Raw genomic sequence first — 26,915 nt, forward strand, 5'->3', positions numbered from 1 at the left:
AGTCTTAAATGAGGTTTCTAGTAAACTATAATAAATATTTATTAATTTTGATTTAATTTAAAGAGCAGGGAGGTTAATCAAGAGCAATTCATCAAGAGCACAAACTAGGTGTCAGAAATAAACAAACACATGTTTAAATCCACCAAAGACTCTTGAGTTATTTCTAGTCCCACAATAAAACATTTTAATTCATTCTCGGAAATCAGTATAAAATGTTGTTCCATATAATTCTCAGTAAATACGTTACAACTTTATGTTTCACATATTATCATTTCTAAGGGGAAAATTCAGTTTATCTGGCAAAGCAGAAAGACTGGATATAGTGAGGTATAAAATGTGCTCATTTAAAAACTTTAAAAACAACGACTGCATGTGTCCTGAAAGAACCATGTCAGATGTGATTAAGTCAAATTATAAAGGAGCAGCTTTAAGTAACACTTCAGAGAAATGAGTAAAGCAAAACAAAAAGATGAAAATGTGAATGAGTTTTGCAGTAACTTGGCATGAATATATCATTCCTTCCACAAGGCTGATGTGTCTTTCCTAGATGAAGACCAGGAGAGCCTCAGAGGTTAAGAATTGAACCTTGATAACTTTCTATTTAGCTTGATAAGTGAAAAAGAACAGAAAGAGGATGTCAACACCAAAAACCAAAACCACACCCAAAGGCCCCCATGCCTGCTGCAACAAATGTTACCAGTTCAAACAAGGTTTTGCAAAATGTTAAACAGAAGTACAAACCATATTTCCCTTTTATATTGAATTTTACAGAGGGAATGCTTTGTGAAAAAAAGATTTTATTTCCAATCTCTACAGAAATTAGTAATCTATAATAAATGAGGGTATCAACACGGTATATTTCATGCTTTGGAAAATCATCAACTTTTGTAGTAGGCAGTTGAAACTTTTATAAAAGGAAAAAAAATGAGAGTTTTTAAATGTCTCTCGTTTAAATTTAAATGAGCTCAAAGAGGGAAAGCTACAGATTCATTCAGTAAATGCTCATCACCAAGTAAATCAAGACACTTGAACTATTTTGTATTAATTACCATCCTAATTTGAAATGTGAAGAATACATGAAGAGTGAGGGAAGCTCTTTGGGGATTCTCTACAGGTAAATTTGCAAAGCTTCAGTCATCTAGTCGACCTCTGCTACAACAGGCTTTGGTGCTACTTTCACAATGTCCATTTTGAAAATATTCGAACGCATAAAATAATTGCAAGGATAGTAAAATGAACACATGTACATCAACAAACAGAGTCAGCAACTGTTAAAAGATATGGTCAAGTTTTACCCAAGAGGTATAATTTATGTGTTTATTTTCAGAATCATCAAGTAAATCACTCACGCTGACTACTTGATTCATTTGAAATCAACAGTCCATCTCGGAAACCTATAAAATGCACTTTTGTACTACCAGTACCATAAAGTCCAAAAGAGATTACATCCTTATCAAAGCAGTGAACTATTGTTACTATCAACACATCATGGGACAGACCAGAACATAACTTGAAGCCTCTCCTCCTCACTTGTAAAAAAAAAAAAAAAAAAAAAGAGGTTAAAACTGAAAATATGGAAAGTCACCACTAGTTATTAAATTTTATCATTTTGATGACTTTAAGAAAACTCTGATCTTCCAACCCTTTTTAATCTGTATATGGAGCTTAAGAAAAAAAAACTATAGGACACCCACAAGACATTTGGCCAGCAGCAGCCCTCTCTACCTAAACTCTCAGTGCTGTGGATGCCCACCTAGAAATTATTCCAGCTTTTAAAGGACAACATTTGGCACAAGTAAATGATTGAATTATTAAACTGTCTAATGAAGTATCGATTCTCAACCACATGTGATTTCCTGAAATTTTGGTTTCTGTAATACAATTTCTCAAACCTTTCACTAGCTTCCTATCAAGCTTTGCAGCTTTTAGAAATAAGCATAATAGGTCATTAGGCTTCCATTAGAAGCAATTACTTCTAAAAGAGCACATTTCCCTTTTTTTTTTTCTTTTTTTTTTACCGCCACTCCACACCACAAGAGGATCTTCTGCAATGACAGGGTACATAATGAAGCATCTAAGTCCTGCTCCAAGAATTAATGCAAAACACACTCGGACACCATGGTCCGTATTTAAGGTTACTCATTACCTATCAAAATCTCGCTTTCAACATACAGATTATCCAAAAATCATCACAGAATTACCAGAATGTTTAATTATTACTGAAGCTCAAGGAATATCTTCTTCAAGTCTCTCCAAGTTTTATCTGTGCTCACCAGAATCCAAGACAACTAAAATACAGATTTAACAATATCATGGTGCCCTAATTTTGGACTGAATGAAGATTTCAGAACATTTCCTTTAACTAGGTGTGGACCTTTTCACGTAGCCCCATTTGGAATCTACTTGTTTGGAAAGACCAGTATGGTTTTATTGGCAAAGAATGTACCTTAATATGGAAGCTGGCTAGGTGCCCCAGGAAAGGAGCAAAACTTGTACTATAATTAATAAAAAGAATAAGTTATATAGTTCTGTAAGGTTTACGAGTGGTTGAACATAAGCCATTCTATTTGTTATTAATGATTAAAATTCAAAATTATCAAATACTCTAAGAATAAGTAGTAAATTTACTATCATAAGTTACAAAGACTTTTTCATGACTTTTACCTTACACTGTGGTATTAAACCCTTATTCCTAATCTAATGTTAAAAAGAAAGTGAGTTAGTGGGTGCCAGGAATGAGGAGAGAGAGGTGGGAGGAAATGGAGATTAGGGATTCACAGGTATGAATTTTTTTTTTAGAAAGCAAGAAAAAGTTCTAAAATTAGATAGTGGTGGTAGCTGCACAATCCTGCAATTATGTTTAAAAAAAAGAGATTTGTTCACTGTAAAAGAGTGAACTATATGTGAAATATAGGTCAATAAAGCTATTTAAAAAACAAGTGAAAATGTATTTCTGCCTTATTATATTAAAATTTTAAATGGAAGGCAAAGCTCAACTTTAGATTATTTATTCAATATTTACAAATACTTGCTCCATTTAAAAGATGCATCTAAAATAAGATATAGGGCTGGGGATGTGGTTCAGTGGTAGAGCACTTGCCTGGAATGCATAAGGCCCTGGGTTCAATCCCAAGCCACACACACATACCAAGATACAGCTCCAACCTCAAGAAGTTGATAGTTCAGAAGGTGAATACAAAAATAAACAGTTAAGCATAATACTATGCAAAATCATATATAAATTCTGTAAAAGTAGGTCTATAGAAAAGGTGGTGGAACTCTCTTGAGTAATGTTCTAGAAACTTAAACATGAAGTAGCGCAGCCTATGTGGTCCTGGACAGCTTCAAATCATATACTGAAGCACTTTAAAGTTTAAAAGCAACTGTTCTGTATAAAAGTTTAGGCATTGCCTTCATATATACAATATGGAAACAGGTCAAACAATTTCTGCAATATCTACAAAACCTAGAGTTCTATAAATCTATAATTTTATACTAGGTAAGATGTATGCTGTGAATGATTTTTCTATTTTTTTGTTTGGAATGTTGTGTCTTCCCCCATCAATGAAGTCAGAATGTGAAAGTATCAGGCGCTGGTTTCTCCTATACCAAAACGACTTAAATCCAAAGGAAGGTTGCTTCCTCTCAAGGGGCCATGCTCAAGAACTATGTCCCTACTTCAAAGACACAAACATTCGGCCAATTCATTTTTAGGATTTCCTTTTGGAAATGATCTCTGTGCTTGAGTATCTCTAATAATTACAAACGTTTTGCCTTTAAAAGTGGATTACGGGGCTGGGGAGATAGCTCAGTTGGTAGAGTGCTTGTCTTGCAAGCACGAGACCCTGGGTTTGATCCCCAGCACCGCAAAAAAAATAAAAAAAAGAAAAGTGGATTACATTTCAGAAATGATCAGAAGTCAAATATATCTGCATACAGGGTTGGCAATTAAAAGATTAGTTTCATGTTATTAAGATGAAAATGCTGGTGGTGAACTTTGGAGCTGCTTCCGATGAACAAGTACCCATGTGCTCTCAGCGCAGTTGGCATGCTTTCCTCTCTTTGCTCTGTCAAGTTGTCTCTTTCCAGAATTCTCTGTTTTACCAAAACTCTGTCCACTCCTTGAGATCCATCTTAGCTACTACCTTTTCTCTAAACACTTTCCTGTCATTTTCAGATCAAAATTTACTCTCCCTTCTTCTGTGTTCAAACAACTTCTAGTTTTATTACACAGGTTTTGTCCATCTCACTTTAGACACTGCAGTTTTGGGCTTCTCAGCATCTGGAATTCAGACATTTCTTGGACTGAATATTTGATTCCATACTTAGCAAATCCTTTATCCTGAGGAGTGTTAGCTACATTCTATAATGGGGTTATGTTTTTCATCTAATGACTTCATAAAATATTTTTAATTGATATCTCCTATTGTCTGTGAGAGAACCAGAAAGTTCAGCATTCAGGCTGTTAATGGATTTGTAAACAGGTACTACCTTGCAAGAAGGAAATTTGGCAATAATAGGAAAAGTTTTTAAATGTCCTGATCCTTTGGTTCAGTTATTCTATCCAGAAAATGCGTCCTGGAGATACTCAGGATTTGCTCAATGATTCATGAGGATGTTCATCACAGTTATTTATCATGGGAACACTGGTAACAACCTAGTGATCTAACCATACTTGATTATTTGAATATATTATGGTAGACCCATTAAACAGAAATGTATTTATAATATTAAAAATCACAACATAAATGTTCATGGTCATGGAAAAGCATTTGTTATGTATAAAATTTTAGAAAGTTCTAAAATGCCAGGAGACCAGTAGACAAAGGAAGAAGGGGGATAGAAGAGGGGAGGGACAGGAGAAGCACTGGGAAATGAAATGGACCAAACTGCTTTATGTGCATGTGCAAGTATGTCACAATGAACGCCACGATGATTACAATGCACCAGCACAACTCTTTGAATAAAATAAAAGCAAAATTCCAGAAGAATGCTAAATAGAAATCAGAATTTTTCTTCATCCACAATTCACTCCCTGTCCTCAGGATTGACAGTCCCCTCAGCTTCTGTGCACACACCTTGGTCTTTTGAAATTCTGAACCCAGAGTCTCAATGTTTTCAGCAAAACAACAACAAAGAGTTCCCCTTTCTTCTAACTCTTAAACCCTTATAGAGTTTACCCTTAAAAAAGTAAAATTCCTCATTTTATAAAATTTCTGAGCCAAATAATCAAGATTTTTTTTAATGACATCATTAATAACAGACCTACACCAAGAACACCGTGTTTTGGGCTAAGCTTATACTCAAAACTGACCGCATCAAAAAGTGCAACTTTTAAAGCTGTTGAGAAGTACATCTAAAACATTCAGTGTCTCTTTCCATTCCCTTCAAAGCATCCATGCGTGCTCTCCCTCCTGTGTGGATCACAGTAATGGTGAGTCCTTTCCTCTGCATTGTTTAGCTTCTGGCACTGGAATAGGACTTCTTTCCAATCTGATGTGTTATGCAAATCAGCATGGTACCAGTTTCACTGTGGGGTACTTGGATTCTTAGGTACTATCCAGAGGAGTGTTCATTAATTGGGGAACACTCTTCCTATAGAGAGTCTATATTGAAACCCTTTTGATCAGGGAAGGTTTCCCTTGGACTTCCTCAAGCGGAATCTCAAACAGAGAACATAAGAAATCCCAAGAGAACCTCCGAGGTTGTCTTCTCCTTCACTGTGCGAAGCACCAGAGTGTGGCACCAGCTCCCGGGATGGCCAGGGTTGCAACTCAGACCTGGGGAGTCGAGGCATGCATCTTCCAGAGAAGGTCCCCTGGCAACTGTGATGGGGACTTCCTTGTTGAGATTTAAGAGCTACATCTGGGGTAAACTGAGGACAATGACAACACCAGAGAGACACTGGGCTGCCAGGGGTGCTTCCCATGGATCATCTTGCTAAACCCATGAACAACCAACAAGGAAGGAAGTTCATCAGGGTAGTGATAATGAGAGAGTCTGATTCCAGCCCCATTTTCCAAAAAGGGAGCTGAGATGGATCAGGTAAATGACTTGTCAACATTATATAAATGGTCAGTTGCAAAGCCAGAATTGTTTAATCCACATCTTACCCTAGACTAATATGAATTCTTCCCCATGGAAACTCTTCATGAATACACAGTTACTAGTAGTGGATTTAAAAAACTAAGTAAGAATAAAAGTAAAATTAAAAATAAGATATTGTACTTAAAAAAAATTCTTGGAGCCAGGGAATGTAGCTCATCTCAGGAATAAAGTGCTTGCTCAGCATGCACAAGGCCCTGGGTTACATCTCCAGCACAGCAGAAAGGGGTGGAGAAGAAAACAAATTCCTCAGAATGACCTGTGTGAATTTCCTTGTCTTACATGGTCAGTGTATCACTTTATGTTGTTGATGCTCCTTGGCAGTGAGAGCCACTTCACTATACATTCTTTGAACTGATTTGGAAAAAGGGAGAGAGAGAGAGAGAGAACTTACTTTTTCTTTTTTTTTTTTTTTTTCCCCCTTCTTTTGGTACCAGAGATTGAACCCAGGGGTGCTTTACCACTGAGCTAAGTCCCCAGCCCTTTTTATCTTTTTATTTCTATTTATTTTTATTTTGAGACAGGGTCTCACTAGTTGCTTAGGTAAGTAGTTAAGGCTGGCCTTGAACTTAAAATCCTCCTGCCTCAGCCTCTAGAGTCACTAGGATTACAGGCTTTTGCCACTATATCAGCTAAGACAGATTTCTTATTTTTTTAACAAGAAAAAAAAAAAGGTCCATTGTCAAAAGTGGCTGACTCTTTTCCATTTTTTTTTAAAGGCACAATTATAACCTTTTAAATATAATGATAAAAAAACTACATTTGGGTATGGAATTAGCTTCAGTGAATACATAATTCAATACCTGTGGTATTGAGACTCAAACCAAACTAAATTATGAATAAAAAACCAGAACCAATTATATTAATTTATATTCAAATGTACCAATTCATCCTTTTTACAAAGTTGCAAAATGAATCCATTTAAAAAAGCATCTAATGCTTGAGTTTGAACTAGAATAAAAAATTTTTGTTCTCTTAGCCAGAGTTTGACATCTAAAGTATTTAGAAAAGAACCTATTTCATTGTTTAAACTTCTAGAAGAAAACAAGCTTCCAGCCATCCCCCTAAGCCAAAGCTGTCAGCAATAAAATATTCATTATAGATCATCTGTTCCTTTATCTGTATAACACTTGAATCCAATATTTCCTTGTGCTACAGGATTCCACCCTACAACCCCACACATACACTCCCTATGCCCCCCTACCTGCCTAACCCACCCCAATGTTGGGAATTGATCCCAGGGTCACATGCTAGGCAAGCACTCTACCACTGAATTACTTCCCCAGACCTTTATTTTGAGACAGGGTCTCACTAAGTGGAGCAGATGGCCTCAAATGTGTGATCCTCCTGCCTCAGCCTCCTAGGTGGCTATGATTCTAGGCATGCACCACCACACCTGGCCACAGCTCATATTTTAAAGAAGAATATAGGTTATTTCTTTAGATGATAAAATGTACATGAGGTAATGTAGAACACAACGATATCTACTACTTAATGGGATGTTTCTTTAGTTTTTATATTGTATTGCAGAGTGTAGCCCAGTACAATTCCTAAAAGTATCTGAAATTAAGTGTGGAGAGCCCCAGGGCCTGGAATCAGAATGGCAGGTTTAGTACAAACTACATGACATGTTAGCTGAACGTCTGAATGTTCCTTCATCTCAATGACAAAAACTGTTTCTCCAGTTATTAAATGGGAATGGTGACAATTGCTTCCCCATCTCTCTGGAGAATAAACAACAATATTAATTAACACCATATTTATTAATGATATGATAAAACACTGTAAACTCTAATATACTAAACATAAAATCTTATCACAAGTCTTACCATTTTTTCATCATGAAATCGATTAGTCTATTGCTGTAGACGACCATTTTTCTCTTAATTCTCTTCAAACAAAAGTAAAATAGTTGTCACTGTAAAAGCTACTGTTTTCCCAAAATTCTGTTCAAGTTTTATCAAGCCATACTTTTGTATCAGCATATTATTTATTAAACATTAAAAAGTACTTTTATAAGTGAGTTTTATTACAAATTAATCTCTTAGAATTCCATACAACTGAACAAACTAGAGGAAGAAAAATGAAAAGTAACACTCTGATATACTTCATATCCTTTCCGATTTCAATTATTCGGAATCATTTACCTTGCCTAGAAATGAATGAACTTTGTGAAACCGAGAAAGCCACAATGACAAGAAGTTGTCTATATTCTTCTTTCTCTCTCTGGTAAGAGCTCTACTAACTGCTTAATTTGGAAAGCTAAAAACAAACTATCAACTACACTAAGACAAACTGGCAAATATCAGGCAAGAGTTAAGAAGGAACTATTAATATATCTACACATGTAAAATCTAGCAGTACATATAACTTGGAAATTTCCATTCGAAACTTAATCAACTTTACACATAGAAAGATACAAATCATCAACCCTTTCAATCAAAATTATTTTTAAAAATACACAGAAATAATGAAGTCTTTATATTCCTATCATAATACTATCCCAGGTCTCTCTCAAAAGGATTCTGTTCTTGATTTCTACTGGTGCCTCACTTCTAGATTTAATAGTTTTTCGATGATATCTTGACTATTAAAGAACTATTTAACGTGGCATCTTGCAGAATGGTTATTAATTATTTTTTATGTGACAAACCATTACAGTAGATTTAATTATAATGCTTTGGGCTAAAAGTCATTGACATCACACATTTTTCTGATTAACAAAATGGCAGTTAGTTAGATGACTTAAAAAATAATTTTAAGATATATGTTGATATGGGAAGCTATGGTAAAACAGAAGTCAGGAAGCCACCTAGTGTTGCTGCTTCAAGAAACCACAGAAAAATATCTGATGGTGACAGGTAGGGATGAAGGTATTTTCTTCTTGACCTGACTTCACTGTACCTGTAATCTCTACCTGATCAGGGAGTACAGAATAGCAGAGCAGAAGGAAGAGATTAGCCCTGGAGCAGACATAGCTCTGGGGGTCATGGAAAGGGTGGGCTGAAGGCAATCCTTCGGCCTGGGCCATTTTCCACCATTAAATCTCCCCCTTCACAAAACCCAGAGCTTCTTATGAAACCAAGAAGAGACAATTCTTCAGATAATCAAGCAGCCATTCTGCCTGCAGGCTGGAGGGCCCTGATTCTGACCTATTCTATGATTCAAACAATATGCCTGCGATTTTGTTATTGAAAGAAACTCAGAGAATCTGAGAGTTGGTCCTAAAACATACACATTCACATCAGGGAAAAGTACAGCTCTGTTGCTGTAAAACACTGCAGGATTTAGTTATCCATGGGTAGCAGTTTTCCACCTGAAAAAATAAAAAATGGTGGGAACGTTTGGGAATAAAAATGTAAAATTTGACTATTGAAAAGCGCACCATTCCATTTGGCACCTTTTAAAAAAATGCATACACAACCTTAACGGTAGTTAAGGAACCTTTACACATGGAAATGAAAAGTGTGATCTTGCTTCATCTCAAACCCTGTTCACACGCACACACTTGTGCAGATACCACCAGTCGGCTGGCTAGCTGAGTGGACTCTTCTGCTCTCTCTCTTCTTTTCACAGAGTACTCAGTGGCAGTTGCTCTGATGCCACAGAAAACATGGCTCTCCAGGGATGGTTCTGAGATCAGAATCATCCTGAAAGACTGAGCACCCCACAAGGACAGAGGAGGAATAGCGGCAGTTTCACTCTGTTGTGTAAACCAGATGTCAACAAAGTGGCATGTGCATACCAGGTAGAGAGAAGACCACCACCAATCGGGGGTCCGAGACGTTAATAGTAGAAGTCAAGAACAAAATTGCACTCCACTGCTGTTTAACTGGGATTTTATCACAGCATGTGTGTATACTCTTAAATGAATGTATATCTATACATAGCTCTATGTTTAAAATATTTTTGCTGATAGAACTACATAATCCAAAAAGTTTGGAGACAACCAAACTAAGTTAAGCTAAAGTAAATTATATACATATGCAGGCAAATAGAAGTTACATTGCATAAATAAAAAAATTTTAAATGCTTAAGTCATGAAAAACTCAATAACTGCTAAATGATAACACTATGTTAAAATGTTTCTCATTTTCTCATGGTTCATATCCTACTCTATAAGAATCTACTTTTACTGTGTTCTCAATTATGAAATATTTTATGAAAATTGGCAGTAGGAGAAAAAAAGAACAAATATAATTCCTTCTGACTTGACATAAGCTCAATCAGCCTTTATTCTGAAGACTTACTGATAGTAAACACCCCTAAATAATTACAAAACAATGAAAACAAATTAAAGTCAATTTTATTTTTTAAATCATTTACATTAGCCTTTGCTTTTCCTATAATCTAACAGGATAAGAAACTTTAGAATCATTAATATTTTAAAAGAAGTAAATAATCAAGACCAAATCTGGAAAAATCAGCATCCAGTGTAGGGTGATTTTAGGTCATCAGGGCAATTTTGATGCTGCTAATTATATCTCTATATAAACAGCACTTACACTTCAGTTTCCTGCTCAAATTTTATGCAATGTTTTACCAGGAAGAAATATTTTTAAAGGCAAAAATTACAAGGGAACCTGTAAATAAGTTTTAAGTGGGGGAAGCTTATTTGAACTCTGAGAGCCATGAATTTGCCAACTGTCTCATCATTCCTTTCCCCTTCCTTCTTGAAAGAAGCAGGGGGGGACACAAAATGAGAATATCATGCACAAATTTCCAGTTGTAGAACCCATAAACTATCGGCTGACATTTTGGAGAAGTATTAAAATAAGCAAAGAAAGATGAGGTGCCACTGAGGAAAAAATCTGATAGATAACAGAAATGTCACATCATATGTAAAAAGAGAGATCCTAAAGAGGAATGCAAGGGGGATACGAATATTAACAGAGGCTGGAATTTGGAACGCCAACATGAATTTAAAATAGCCGTTTCCCTTAGATTATGCAATGTTTTTTCTCATTCATTTCAGTCTATAAATGTATTTACAGTGGACTCCCTCTGTATTTTTATGGCAAAATGCTGAAATTTATAGCATTTCCTTAGTAAGAAACCAAATTTAGAAAATGTAGGAGGGATAGGGAGAGACAGTCATGATAGCCTTTACAGTTTAAGGGGGACAGAATTATAGTGTCTTAAAGCAACTGAATATCAAACCTATTTAGACTTTTAGGTACACACATGAACTACTGATTATTAAAACACAATTAATTATTTTAGTTGGTACAGACACCTATAAGATATTTGAGATGGCAAATGTCAATTAATATTTAATTCTGCAACTAAAGCTTTCATTTATGTCAGTTGAACTGATATAGTTCAATAACTAAGAGCAGTTTTCAAAACATAACCAGGCAAATAAAATAAACCTGCTACTAGAGCTCATTGATTTCATGGTAATCGTGCCACTTCCTAATCTGGATTTTCAGTTCTTTAGCCAAAATCTCATATATCATTGCCTTATATTGACACCTGCTGGAAAGTGCTGGAATTGTGTATTTCTCATCGCATTATCTGAGCAGTTGTTAATCTTCCATATGTGGAAATAAGTGAAAGATAACATTTCAACTGCAAATCATACAAATTCAAATTTCATAGAGTAAAAGGTAATATTTATTTCAAACATTTAAATTTTAATGGCATCTTTAGGAAATTACAAATCTCAAGAAGTCTTCCCAAAGTGTACTTCTGATGGGAGGTAACTTACCCAATGACTTCTGTAACTTAACTTGTGCTTATTTGGGGGCCTAATTATGAAACTAATTAGCAACTTTCTCCAGCACTTGACTCCCACTTCATACTTAGAATTAATGTAATATCTTGGTCACATGACTTGAAAAAAAATCTCTGATTTTGCGAAAGTGCTCTTACAAATAGATAAGAAAAATGACCCGGCTTTATAAAAGAATGTTTCCTATATTCATACTGGTAGTTAAAAAAAAACAAACAAACATACATTAATAAATGATTTTGCCCCTTCATCAAAATGTTTTACCAGAATACATTTATTGTTGGAAGTGGATAAAAGCATGACACATTGAAATAATTAGTTTTACAAACTTTTACAACAAAATTAATATATGGCAATCTCTGAACTGACTTATATAAATGAAAATATTTCTAGGTATTTCTGCAAAGAATGTCCCTTATCTTAATCTATCTCCTAAAACTTTTTTTTCTTAAAAAAAAAAAAAAAAGAAGTGTTTCCAGGTGGAAATACATTTAATTATCCAAACTAAAAAATAAAAATATGATATGATAAAAGTCAAAACAATACTGCTTCCCTCGCTAGTCCATTGCCATATAAGCACAGTCTAGGTGCTTAGACAGGTCTTATTTCGTATCGTCAGAAAAATTCTACTGTCTGGGAGGCAGTTTTTACAAATGAGTTTGGCGAGCTAACAGAGCAACAAGATAGGTTCTTAAGAATGGTACTAAGAATCTGGCAGGAAGGAAGGATATGTAGTCTGTGGTCTACAAATTGTCTCAACATTCCTGTAACAATCCCCTCCTTTTATATCAAATCACCTAATTATTGACAAAATCAATGAGACAGGATGAGCAATGACATAAAAGTATAATCAAAAATACAATAGCTAACTTTAAAAAATATAGGAGCTGGTCCAACAGTTTATCTTTAGGAGTACTGACGTAGTACCAAAAATTTATAACTGTCAAACAAGTTGCCTCCAAAAACTCTATGTAATCCACCCGTCCAAATGAAATTAAGTTCAAGTTTAACTATAATATGTGGAGATCCCAAAACTATAAGTAATGCTTTTCTAATGGGTTTTAGCCTGTTTTTAAAATGTGTTTTAATTTTCTTAATTGAAAAAAAAAAAAATAGCTACAAAAAGATGGACCTTTTTAAGCAATCTATTGAAAGATTATTTTAAGCTGGTCTTTTAATCTTGTTGAAGTTTGCATAAGATTAATGTGCCATTCAATATTAAGACACTGCAAAGTACCACAGAGGTAACAGGTCTTAATGAATGTAGTTTGGCCATATTTTCTCCAAACAGTTCTCTAGCCCATCTCAGAAGACAAGACTGTGTCAACTGCAAAAATGACATATGTACTGAAACAGTTCTTGTTTCAGAGTCTTAACAAAATTTAATTAATCAATTCATCTTAACAGCTCTTTATAATCAGTTACTAAGAAAGGGAATCTTGCCTTGATAAGAACCTGAAAATTTAGTTTTGCAAGCCCAAGAAACGGCAGAATTGTCAGCACCCAAGATCCCTGTTTTCAATCACTCAGTTACCTTACAGAGCTTCTGATACCGAGGAGAAGAAACTGCCATCCTTTGTAAACGATGCAACAAAACCACAACTTTCTGCAGAGACGTTCTCACCACAGCCATCATTTTAAGTTTACCACACTTCTGGAGACACCTCAGAATTTGCATTATAAATGAAGAGCAACGATCATTTCCTCCCGGTCACTGGACAATGATTTGCCAGTTCTCTGAGCATGCTCGTTTCCAGGAATGCATTTGAAAGATACAGGGGTTTAGGTTCTGGGGGAAACAAGGCTGGTATTCCTTCAACTTCTTTTCAATTTGAAAAACAGAGACCAACGCCACACAGACGGCCCCCAGGCAGATGCTCACAGCCAGGACTTGCTCAGCCCGGCGTGGCCAGAAATGAAGCAAGTTGTCGGGCAGCCAAGCGCTGCCGGCTGCTGGGGAGGAGTGCACTCAGTAGCCAAAGAGGATATTAAGTGAAACATTAAAGCTGCAGATACAAAGCAGACATCCCCAGGGAACAGAGATTCAACACATCGCCGCCGCTACCGTGCATGCCAGGGAGCTGGATTATATGAGGAGGCAGTGGCATCCACTCTAGCACTGTACAGAGGGATGCGTGCACTACGACTCAATGCAGCTCAGGCTGTGCGTGTAGAATGAGTGAACAGCAGACCCTGTTGAAATCTTGAGAAGAGCAGAGGGGTACCTGATCCTGAGGATTGCAGCCTGTGTATTAAGTGCTAATAGATCCCCTCTAGACAGGTCTCAGCACAACACCATCCAGAAACAAGACCTATCTATCTGCAAGGGGTACTTGGCTTTACCTAAGACAGCCTAAATGCAGAGCCAGCCCGTGGGCTCCCACATGGCTGCCTAGTAGGAAAGCCCCCATTAGAAACTGAATGGGTTAGGACTCATCTAATTAAACAGCAAAGTTCATAATAATTCTGAAAAAGTCTGTAAGTAACTAACTACTGAGCATTCCAAATCCCCACATTTCCCCTTCAACAGTATCTTCATGATCTCATTCTATCTGCCATAAAGCTGTTTTAACTTTATGAATAGAAAATATAAGACCACAATTATATAAAGAGCCAGGTCAGAATTTTGGGTTTTTTTATGTGCGTTGTATATATATTTGAGATATCTTTTTACTGCAGCTTGAATAGCATTACAACATCAATTGGGAGAAAGTGCCATTAAGAGATGAGCAGATTAACCCAGGAAAAATAAATGACTGGGTCAAAGAGCACAGCCAGAAATAGAAGCCAGATGTTTCCCATCAGGGTCCTGCTCAGCCTGAAAACCTGGGCAGTGCTGAAGTATCAACTCTGTAATGTTGTCGTGATTCCATAAATGAAACACTGGATTTTCAAGTATTTATTTCTCTTCTTTTACTTCATCTGTGTCCTCAGTCCTTCATGTTAGCCTGACTTAAAGTCCTGGTCTTACAAGGTTGTGTTTATAAAAAAGTATCTCGTGGGCTACAGCTGGTATATATTCACTCCTGCAGATTTCTACTGAGATTCTATACTGCCTCCCTCTGGTGAGGCTAACAGTATCCAAAGATCTACTAAAGCTCAAAACAGAACATGTAGTCAATTAATACAATTCAAAATATGAAGTCCATAAAATAAAATGTTAAGTTCACCAGCAAACAGATTAAATTAGTATTTAGGGTGGAGGGGAAGGGAGGGTGGGAATGACAGATTGACAGCTAAAGAGAAAAGACTGTCATTCAAGGTGATGAAAATGTTCTAAGTTGATGTTGGTGATGGTTACTTAACTCTGTGCATATACTAAAAAGAATTGAACTGAAAAATGTACTACAGAGTATGAGAATCACAACCAATAAGGTTGCTATGAAAAATATGAAGTTACAGGTTGTGTAGCCCTAATCTGAAATGCTCAGGGCCAGAAGTATTTTGGATTTCAGATTTCTCAGATTTTAGAATAAAGTGATTGCAATTTTTTAATGAGATATCCTGGGAATGAGACCCAAGTCTAAATGTAATTCCTTTATGTTTCATACATGCCTTATCCACATAGCCAGACTCTAATTTCATACAATATTTTAATAATTTTGTACATGGAACAAACTTTCATGGTGTGTCATTTTCCATTTGTGGCATCATGTCAGCACTCAAAAACTTCCAGAGTTTGGAGTATTTGGAGTTCTGGTTTTTGGACTGGGAATGCTTGACCAGTATAACTCACATTCCAGAACCAGCAAGTGAATTCCCAGGAGAAAAGTATTTACTCCCAAAACACAGTGCTGGGTATGGGGTTAGGTACAGAGAAAGATCCAAAATAGTCTACAAAGTCTGCACCTATGGAACACAAGGACGAAAACTAGACTAAAAGCAAATTAGGAGGTGAAAATATAATAGTCCTCAAACACAAATTGTTAACAGAGCAAAACCAGCCACCTATTATCTCATCCCCAAAAGGCCTCAGGGCCTCAGAAAGTTACCTAGGAAAGACTCAGAGCATCTCAGTTAAATGGTACTGCTAAAACACAAAACTTAAATTAAAAAATATATAATTAAGCCAGGCACGGAGGCACATGCCTGTAATTCCAGTGGCTAAGGAAGGTGAGGAAGGAGGATTGTGAGTTCAAAGCCAGCCTCAGCAAAAGGCACCAAGCAACTCAATGAGATCCTATCTCTAAATAAAAATATAAAATAGGGCTGGCGATGTGGTTCATTTCTGGTCCTTTTCACCTGTGGCCTGGATGCTTACGAATATTCTAACAGCTATCACTTTCTCCTACTACAAATCCATTCCTCATAATGCCATCAGTTAGATTCCTATAAAATAGAAGTCACAAGGCATCTATTTGCTTACTATCCGTTTTGATCTCTCCCCACTGCTAACAAGTTAAAGCGTACAGTACTTAGTCAGGTACAAGGCCCTCTATGGTCCAGACTGCTCAGCTCTCAAGGAGCTGTTCTTTCCTGCAAGTCACCAGAGGATCTGCTTTTCTCTTGCCAAAAGACCTCTGCTGAGGCCTTGTGCTGGACAATGATGCGTAAATTCAGAAATCCAGATCACCATGTGTCCTTGAGAAGAAATGGCATGCAGTATACATACATCCAGAAATTCATCTTCTTGTTCCATTGTGTTTCCAAACTATCAAAATTTACCCAAGTTTCGCTTTAGATGGAATACAGAATAAACTTCATCTTCACAAAATGCACCCACCAGACAATGACGCAAACATAAACAGTGAATGTGCCATCTAGCCAGTTCTGCATACACGCTGTGTGACTGAAGCACCAATCAGTCAAGGTCCCTCCATCTCGCGTGGTGCACACAGACATGGCCCACTACCACTATCATGTCTCCAAAAAATTTAAGACTTCCCGTGGTTTTGCACACTCATTTTCATCAACACATAACCTTTTCATTCCCAAACAAGTTTCCATTTTAAATCACTCATACAAATGAGAATCAATAATATGTAAGCCCATAGGAAAATTAAGATTCCCATGCCTCAGAAATACTCTGCCAAAGGTACTAGGTCTCTCAAGATCACCTACCAATAAGGTGCTAAAAATTAAGCCACAGAATATTTTTTGATAAAATGAAGAGAATGCTTTAATATTAACAGCATTTAGTAAACAAGCAAGGAAGTGAAAAAAATATCATACAAAGTACCCTACCGTGAAACTTCCTAAACATAACAAATGCACAGTCTTATCTTCAGATGAACAGACTTAAGTGGGCTCCTACAAATGCACTCTTTAATACTTCATAAGACCCTAAACAGACAATATTAGGACCATTATTTCTGAAAAGCAATAACTATATATATTTTGGTATTTTAGTCAGCAGCCTTTTGTTGCTGTTTGCTGTAAGACAAGTAAATCTGTGCTTAGTTATTTTTATTTAAAAGAGCTTTAACATTTCTATTTAAATTTATTTCTACCACAGTTTGAATATTCATTAAATATTGAAAGGAGTTTGGGCTATGGTTAGAATACATCCTAAGACAAAATGTATCAGAAAACATAGTTAAACTCTCCAGTAGACCTGTTTTGTTGGTACTTATTACCAAGTTCATTGCAATCCGCCTCTGCTCCCTGCCTATAAACTATTAGCTACTCAACTGCATAGTCTAAATATCTGTGTTGCATCATCCAAATTAAATATACACATAAGCATTTATAGGATTATAGTTGTTTATAGCAGAAAAATAATATATTCTACCTATCTTCTACCCACATTGAGAGCCTTCTATAACCCCTAAAATCCAGACAATTGCAAAATACTGTATCAATTAACATTGATAATGACCTTATGAGACTCCAGAGGGTGAGACAAAAGAACACATTTAATTTCAATATTTGCCTGGTTATTCTCATTACCAAGTCACAAATGTATTGTGCAATGAATAAGAAATTAAATGTAAGTCAACAGATTTTCACTAATTAATCTTAAGAACTCAAGAGTAAACACAGTAAGAATCTTTGTACATAGGAAAAAGCTATATATAAACTGTACCAAAAAAGGTTCTTTTTAAAATTCTGTAATTTTTTTAATAAAAATTATTTCAAACTTAGTGTAAGAATAAGAATAGTTCAAAGTCTTTAGACCCTTTATCCAGATCAATATATTTGCTGACTTTTTACAAAACAGTCTTTTGGATATTTTCAGGGGAAAAAGTTCCTAAGAGTTGATTCAAATACCATCTTCAATAATAAATTTCAATGGGTGAAGTCAGGATCCAAGAGAAGCAGTCAGTTCTTACTTAGGATTTGCACCCAGAGCATTGTATGGGTAACAATATGAAATAACATCATCACTATCCTTGAAAAACCATGTGATCCAATGGGACAGGTGGATATATGCATCAGATGACAATGGAACATATGTTCACCAGCACATCAGATGTTGTAATTGTCAAACTGATGTGAGAACACCGTGGCATAAAGAAGCAATCAGGGGTAAAGCTGTGCTAGACAAGGAGACTTCCCTGCTAACATAGGTTTCGAACTAAGTTCCAAGTGAGAAGGCCTACATGATTGGCAAGAAGAGGTCAATTCACGCATAAAATGAGAGGTTCAAGGGCACAGAAGCAGTACTACTGGGGTGGAAAACAGATTCAGGTGTGCTTCGTAAGATTTCTCAAAAAATTTCTTTAAGGAAAAGATTTTTACATTGGCACATTTCTTGTAGAAGAAAAATGTGAACCTCAGACTGCATAGGCAATCATAGTTATCAAGCTAAAGATGTAAAAATAATACCTTCAAGCCTAATAGCCTGAGTTGTAAACCAAGCCATAGGGCTTTTGCAGCTTTTATATTCAGTATTTATAATGAAGGGGGAAAGAAACTATTTCATATTAAGGGAAAATGCCCTTATAATTTAGGATTCAATAAAGCTAACTCTAATAGGGCTTAAAGTGACAGAAAGCAGAAGAGCATCGAGGCTCTAACTCTAAATAAACAATTATTACTTCCATAAAACAGGGAGTGTTTTCCCCTCTAATATGAAGTAAAAGCACTTTATAGATCTTATTTCCAGAAACCAATTATTCACAGGGGAACATGGATTTCGTAACTGATTAAGGTGACGACCTCACCATTTTAACAGTAATAAACCTGCACGTAGATGAATCCAGAAAGCACAGCCTATACAAAAATCCTGTGTGGTTTCCACACGCTCACCTGCATCTGCTGTTTGAGTTCCCTGGCCAAGACCCCGTCCTGCAGAGCATTCTCCCGCTGAGAGGCATCCGCAAGCACATTCACGGTGGTTTCTGCTTCTTGGACCCACTTTAGAAAGTTCTCCAGGTCTCGGCGCGAGGCCTGCACCGTCCTCAGCTCAGCCTCCAGGGCACTCTGTCTGTCAGCAATGCTGAAAGAGACAGCATGACAGGCCCAGCTCCGTTACTTACAGGGTGACACTCCAAATCATGCACACCCTGAATAAAAAATTCACAGACAGCCACAAAGGAACTGCTATTTATTCAAGTCACCAAATGGACCTGGGGTATTTCTTTATATTTGTATCTAGAATAATTCTTACTGAAGGAATCCATATCGATTATGAGAAGTGAGAAGGGACACATAGATATTAACAAAATAATATCCATTTCATAAAATGATTATGACTACATTTACTCTCATATTTGAGCATTGAATTGCTCCCCCAAAGACTTATGTCAATACCTTCGTAAGATGGCTCTGCTCAGAAGGCAATATTAATAAACAGTCATGCAATCAGTGGCTAAATGAATTCTAGGGAGGAGTAAAATCCAAAGAAATATTTAAGAAAAAAAATAATAATTTCGAGCCCAGAGTATAGCTCAGTGGCAGAACACTTTCCTCCCATGCATGAGACTCTGGGCTTAACCCACTGAAAATGTTAATATTCATCTTCATCATCATCATCATCATCATCATCATTCAAAGGACCTACTTTACATATTTTTAAATAATTCAAATCAATAAGTTGACTTAATAATATTTGGAAGACACTGGAAAACCAAGCTGTTTTAAACCCATTGTCAAGTTTACATCAAAATTAACATGTCAAGAGTTACTGGAATTAAAAAACACACACCTGCAAATTCGCAATTTAAAACTTCCTATATCTAACAGCTCCCTAATGACAAAACAACTCAATGTAAAGACTAAACACCAACAATTTCACCTGTAGATATTTAAAGCCACGAGAATGGAAAACATGTTCACACAAAAACCAGTACACAAATGTTTATGGCAGCATTAACTATAATCGTCAAATACTTCATCAGTTGAAGGAAGAACTGATAAATACAATATGGCGTACCAACACCTGAAATATTATGCAGTCATAAAAAGGAATGAAGTACCGATACATGCTACAACACAAATGACCCTTGAAAGCATGCCAAGTGAAGGAAGTCAGATACAAAAGGATTCCATTCGTATGAAGTTTCCAAACCAGGTAAATCCATAGACAAAAAGAGTAGATTACATGTTTTGTAAGACTTGAGATTGGGGGTTGGGGGGCCAATGAAAACTGACATTTAATGAGTATGGGATTTCTCTTTGGGATGAAAACTCTTCTGACATTAAAAGTGTTAAAAATACCAAAAACCACTGAATTGTATACTTCAATGGATGAGTTTTATGACATAGGAATTATTTTACAATAAAAAAGTCAACATATCAAATGTGATCTCATTTACATATAATTTCCCATCTGTCCATCTAGTCATCCATCCGTTCATCATCCAACCGCCTGCCTGTCCTTTTATGGGCATATGTACAAAAAGGGAGAAAAGTCTAGAATGTTAATATTAAAATGGTTATTTCTGTGTACTGGGAATTAAGGTGGCTTCCTTTCCTATTTGTATTTTTCTGCATTTTTGAATTTGTAATGAACAAGTATTCTTTTTACACATCAATAAACACATTCTTTTAAAAACAAGTGAAAGACTTAAACCAATAAATCACTATAGAAGATAAGTAAGATGGTAAATAAGCACAGGGAAAGATGCTCTGCATCTTTGATAATTAGAAATATATATATTCAAATCACAAAGAGATCGCTATAGATTCAAATGACTTCAAGAAAATGACTATAGAAGCTGGATGTGGAATATACCTGTAATTCCAGTAACTTGGAAGTCTGAGGCAGGAGGATGGCAAGTTTGAGGCCAGCCTCTGCAACTTAGTGAGGCCATAAGCAACTTAGTAAGAACCTGTCTCAAAAATAAAAATTAAAAAGGTTGGGGATGTAGCTCAATGGTAGAGCACTCCAGGTAAAATCCCCAGGACTGCAAAAAATAAACCATGACTATATGAAATACTGCAGAGAACATGGAGTTACTGCAACTCCCTTTCTTGCAGATAAAAATGTGAAGTTGTACAGTCACTTTGCAAAACAGTTGGCAGTGTGTCATAAAGCTAACCGTGCATTTACAGTTCTATCTAGCAATCCTACTCCAGGTATTTACCCAAAAGAAATGAAAACATATGTCCACACAAAACCTATATGCAAATGTTCACAGCAATTTTATACATAATGTCCTAAAACTGGAAACAACCCAAATATGAACTGGTAAATAGATAGAGTGTGAAATACGTATGCACTGAAATACTACTCAAGAACAAAAATAAACTACTGATATGTGGCAACAACATGGATGGAATCTTAAATGCATGTTAAGTGCAAGAGGCCAGACCTAACAGACTCCATAGTATGATCCCATTTAAGTGACATTCTGGAATGTCATCAATTTCATCCCACCATTTGCTTACTAAAAAACCTCCAATAGTGTTTGGCTGCAAAATAAATTCAAATTGCTTCACTTGATGTGTTAGTCAGTTTTTTGTCCATGTGATCAAAACACCTGACAAGAACAACTTAGAGGAAGAAAAACTCATCTGGGGCTTGTGGTTTCAGAGGTTCAGACTATGGTGTCAAGTCCATGGTTCTAGGCCTGAGATGAAGCAGAATGTCATATTATAAGGGCATGCTGGAGGAAAATTTCTCAACTCATGGCAGCTAAGAGGCAGAGAGAGTGCACACATGTTTGCAGAACCAGGAACAGAATATAATCCCCAAAAGCATGCCCCCAGTGATCCATTCCCTCCACTCATGCTCCATCTGCCCTCAGTTACCACCCAGTAGTCCATTAAAATTATTAATTCATCAAATGGATGAATTCATGGAAGAGAATACAGCTCTCATAATCTAATCATTTCACCTCTGAACATATATTATTACCTAATACATGAGCTTTTTAGGAAATACTAAAGATCCAAGTCATAACACCTGGAACGTAATGTCCTCTATAATCTATCAACAATTTATTTTTCCAACTTTAACCATTAGTTTTCGCTCACAATCTGTTAAAGTCAAGATGGTATGCTTCCTTTTCTCTAGAATATTCTTGATATTACATCCACAGAAAAATTTCATATCCATATGAAAATGTATTTCCTAACATCTTCACTTAAAAAAAAAATCCTACTGATCCTTTAAGGATTAAAGAACTTCTCTTCCAAAATACATTCCATCCCCATTATGTTTCCTTTTATAAAAGGTCAGTACTCCCCTTTATACAGAAATTAATCACATATTCCCTGGGCAAAGCCCTCAAATACCAATCTTGTTTCACACTTAAATTTTACTTAAACAATATCATATAGATCTCGTCTGTCCAACTGTTCTATAAACTCATCATGGGCAGAAATGATTTTTCAAATCCCCATATTCCTTGGAGTCCTTGCTATAGCATTAAAGTAAATATTTACAGAAGAATGACTATTTATAATGTGCCTTTATGATTAGTTCAACCCAATATTTTTGAAGATTGTCTTTCACAAAACTCTCTTTGCAAATCACACTATTTTTTTTTTTTGGCGGTACTGGGGATCGAACTCAGGGCCTTGTGCTTGCAAGGCAAGCACTCTACCAGCTGAGCTATCTCCCCAGCCCAATCACACTATTTTTGAAGAATGTCCTTAACAATACTCACTTTGCAAATCAAGTAGGAAGAAGTGAGAAGCATAAAAGCAAAAGACCCAGCACCCAGAGAAGGCAAGGGGCTCTGTGCTAACGGTGAAAGGGGGAAAAAGAGTGTGAGTTCAAGCTGGAGCAGACGAGGGCTGTCATCGCCACTCTAAATACTCTTATTTTAACTTGACAAAACTTACAAAGGATATGCTCAAACAAAATGAGGAAGTAACCAAGGGGAAAAAAAAAAACCACGATATCCAAGAAAAAGAGCTTCCACGCTTGGTGAAAAGCCAAGGGAATACCAAGCATGGTGGCTAGGCAGCAGGCCTAGAGGCACTGACTCCAGAAGAGATGTCTCCAAGATAAAATATTGGAAGTGATAGACTGCTTAACGTGATTGACTTTGTGGAAAATTATACTGACAGGCCACTGGAAAATGTAAGAAGGATTAGCACTAAGAGCAAAGAAAACAAGGCCTACAAAAACAAGGCCATTATTAATTTCAGACAAAGCAAACAGAGAGGAAACAAAATTATAGCTAACTTCAGTGCATGGCTGCTAATAATGTTTGAACAAGAATAATATGTCAATGTGGAATATTACCTAAAAATTCAGTGACAAAAGCAAGAGAATAGCAGCATAAGAAAGCTATTTTTTTTTTTACATTTACCAAAAGAGGATGACAGCAGACAACACCTAACACTAATGAATTGAAAGATAATGGCAGACTCATTTTATTTGGAATATGGAAGTGTATAAATGACAGAAAGAGAAACTAAACGACGGAGGGAGACTGTCACCAGTAGAGAAAAAAAATACCATATTTTATTTTAACCCTTTCAATGCTTTTTGATTATTTTGTAATAAAATGCATATATTTCTTTGATTTTTAAAATTTATAAGTCACCTACTACCAGAATTTGGGTGGTTGGTGGTGGTGTTACCTACCCTCCCCTAATCCTGCCCATATTTTCAACTTTTAAACATCAACAGAAAATAGTATTAAGAATAACCAAATAAAGGCTGCGCCTGAAAGGTACAAGAAAGCAAGTAATTAAAGGAGGGCATGCATGCAATTAATCTGCCAAGAGCAGGTGATTCTTAAGAACACGCAATATATAAAATTCAGAAATTATAAAATTTAGCTAAGTCAGACATTTAATTCTCCACAAAGTCCTTTATTATTTAAGAATATTCATAGCTTTTATTGCAACTGCCAATGGAAAAATAGATCACTGCAGATTAAACACTAGGAATGCCCAGACTAGGGAGAAAGAAGGCAAATGTTGAAGAATGACCAAAGATGAAGGCAGGGAATTCCATACCCAAGAGGCATTAATATCCTCAGCAAATGTAAAAGACGGAGCCAGCAGGCAAGACAGAAAAACCCAAAGTCATGCTTCAAAGGAAAAGTAAGATAGGAGGACCATGGACTTTGCCTCAGACAGGATCCCACTGGATGGAGAACAACCAGACACACAGTTTGGGGACCATTGGGACATGATGGGTCCAGAAAGTAGGGAACTTACTGTCAAATTGTCTCCTGGTCATCAGTTGAAAAAGAGATAGTCCTTTAAAAAATATACACTTTACAGGAAACTGCCAAAACCCAACATTTAGCTGTTTTAGTAAGATAGGTCTACTTTATTGGTTATATAAGCAAAGGAATACTAGTTTGGGATCAAAGCAACCGGTTCCACCACTGACCACCATGAGAGCTTAAGAAGTCTGCCTTGGCATCAACATCCCTCTGCTTGGCCCACTCGGTCCTCCATGATCCCATGATCTAGCTCTTTCTTTCCTGACCAAGAATCATTATCACTCAAGTCTCATGTATTATTATCTTTAAAAATGAACCAATTACTAATCATCTCAAAAGTCACTGTCTCTGTCACCTTCAGAGCTTCACGCTTCAGTTATTTTAACCTTTCCCACTTCCTGCCTCCAGGTTCCAACAAGGTCCTCTTTTCCACCTGACTAACTTCTACTGGCCCTTCAGAAATTGGTGCAAATGACTTCCAAACTGAGGGCCCCTTTCTCAAAGTATTCCATGATGTCCCTTCCCATGGCTATTAGTGTTCCCATGCTGCTGTAATAAATCATCCACAAACTTCGTGGCTTAAAGCAACAGAAATGTAGTATCTTCTGTAGGTTAGAGTCTAACACTGCTGGTACAGCTACCTTCCCTCCTGGAGGTTCTCAGGGTGAATCTGTTTCTTGGCCTCATTCAGCTTCTAATGGCCACCATATTCCTTGGCTCTTGGTCACTTACTCTGTCTTCAGCACAAACAACGGTGGGTGAAACCCTCACGTCATTTCTCTTTTACCCACTCTCTCTCTGACTCCTCCTCTACCTTCAAGAATTTGTGGAATGAGGTCAGACCCAGACAGACAATTCAGAATAATCCCCTCATCTTTGGGGCCATTATCCTGCCTGCTTCGATATGTTTCTGTGACTGCAGGAGACTGTTTTCTTGTCAGCTGAAACCTTCTGAATCATCAATGCACCTGGCCCTGCCACAGCCTGCTCACAGTAGCAGCTCAACAATTGCTTATTAAATGAACTAATACAAAAATGGGAGTAACACTTATTTTAAGGAGAGAATGAGGTACCCACACATAAACATATCAAGATACAGTAAAAACTCAATAAATAAGATTTTCCCTACTCGTGTATATGTCTTTCCTGAAGCACAGGGAAATTCATTTTGCTCATGGCATGCGTGAGTGCAACTTAATAAATATCCTGGAAAAACGTGTTTGAATGAACACATATCAGGTGTCAGATTTGCTTCTATTGTCAACTTAATCAGTGACTAAAAATAATGAATATTCTGGAAACTAAATTCTATTTATAGCAATCCAAATAGCTTTCACATTATTATAATGAATAGTCACTTTAAAATTTATATTCAGGGACTGTGGGATAGCTCAGTCCTACAGAGCTTGCTTAGCATGCACAGGCCTTGCATGAGATCTCCAGCACCACACAAACACATACGAATTTATAATCAGAGTAAGGGTATATGTGTTAATTTGCATTCTGACTTTTAAAATTAATATAACATATGAAATTTCTAATAGAACATAGTTCAATTATATTGGTTCCTTCCACCCCATCGTTCAAGACTACAGTATGGTATATGAATGTTATCAGATTCTTTTTTCAATGAATTTATCCTAGTATTGAGACCAAAAAAATAAACAAAAAAAGTTAAGAGGTTCAGGGACATGCATGGGCACTTTATCACACAGGCTAACAAGTTAACTTTAATGCTAAGTGTACACTATACTCACAAGAAAAGGACCTAACTCTACCACCTCTGTCATTCACTAGCTATATGGCTTAGGACAGAGAATTTCAAATCTCAATTTTTTTTTTTTTTTGGCTCTTTAAAATATTGGACTAGGTCACTAAAAGACTCAGGGACCTTTTAAAACTACAGACTCCATCACAGAGATTATAAAATCTGCTAGAAGAGAACCTCCATCTTACCCCCATCCCAAGTTTCAAATTTGGCTTCACTGAGAGTCACAACTTATAAACGAAATGCTACAACAGGAATAGATGAGTGTCGTGCAGACAGCCAAGAGGTTGAGAGCATTAACTTGGAGGGTTTCTAAGATCACTTCCACTGCTGGGCTCCCACGAGTCTACAATCTCAATGCAGTTTTTATATTTGGCAGTTCTGGTTGCTACAGCTCAAGAAAAACCAGAACAGAGCTGGAGGGAATCCTGAGAAATATGAGGATGGAATGGAGGGATGAGCACTGTTATAGGAAAAGAAGTGGGGTTTTTGTTGTTGTTGTTGTTGTTGGTTTTTAAGTTTAGGAAATTTCTGGCTAGAAGACAAAGGCAGAGAAGCCTTTTTGTAAATCTTTTTTAAATCTATAAATCACAAAGAACAAGGATAGGCTAAAAACCTAAAAGATGCATGTGAAGATTACCAGGGTAATGTTGATGAAAGTAATTTTTACTTCAAACAGAAGAAATAATAGATTATAGGATTCCTTGGTGCAAAATATGGTACAGAACAAAAGTATAAATAGCTTCGCATAAAAGATTTACAGATATCCATGGGTGACAGATTTATAATA

At 36.5% G+C, this 26,915-nt stretch overlaps 1 protein-coding gene across 8 annotated transcripts in view; it reads right to left on the reverse strand.

The window, feature by feature from the left end:
- Nucleotides 1-26,915, reverse strand: part of Utrn (utrophin) — a 517,740-nt gene that overhangs the window by 222,602 nt on the left and 268,223 nt on the right. For 7 of the 8 annotated variants that reach the window (XM_047558901.1, XM_047558897.1, XM_047558902.1 and 4 more), the window contains one exon: nucleotides 19,031-19,220. In XM_047558901.1, coding sequence (XP_047414857.1) covers nucleotides 19,031-19,220 — 190 coding nt within the window. Of the gene's footprint in view, nucleotides 1-13,373; nucleotides 13,708-19,030; nucleotides 19,221-26,915 lie in introns of those variants that run through there. The other variant, XM_047558903.1, reaches the window with a different exon arrangement.

The sequence above is a fragment of the Sciurus carolinensis genome, chromosome 7, assembly GCF_902686445.1.
Source record: "Sciurus carolinensis chromosome 7, mSciCar1.2, whole genome shotgun sequence".
Taxonomy (NCBI): domain Eukaryota; kingdom Metazoa; phylum Chordata; class Mammalia; order Rodentia; family Sciuridae; genus Sciurus; species Sciurus carolinensis.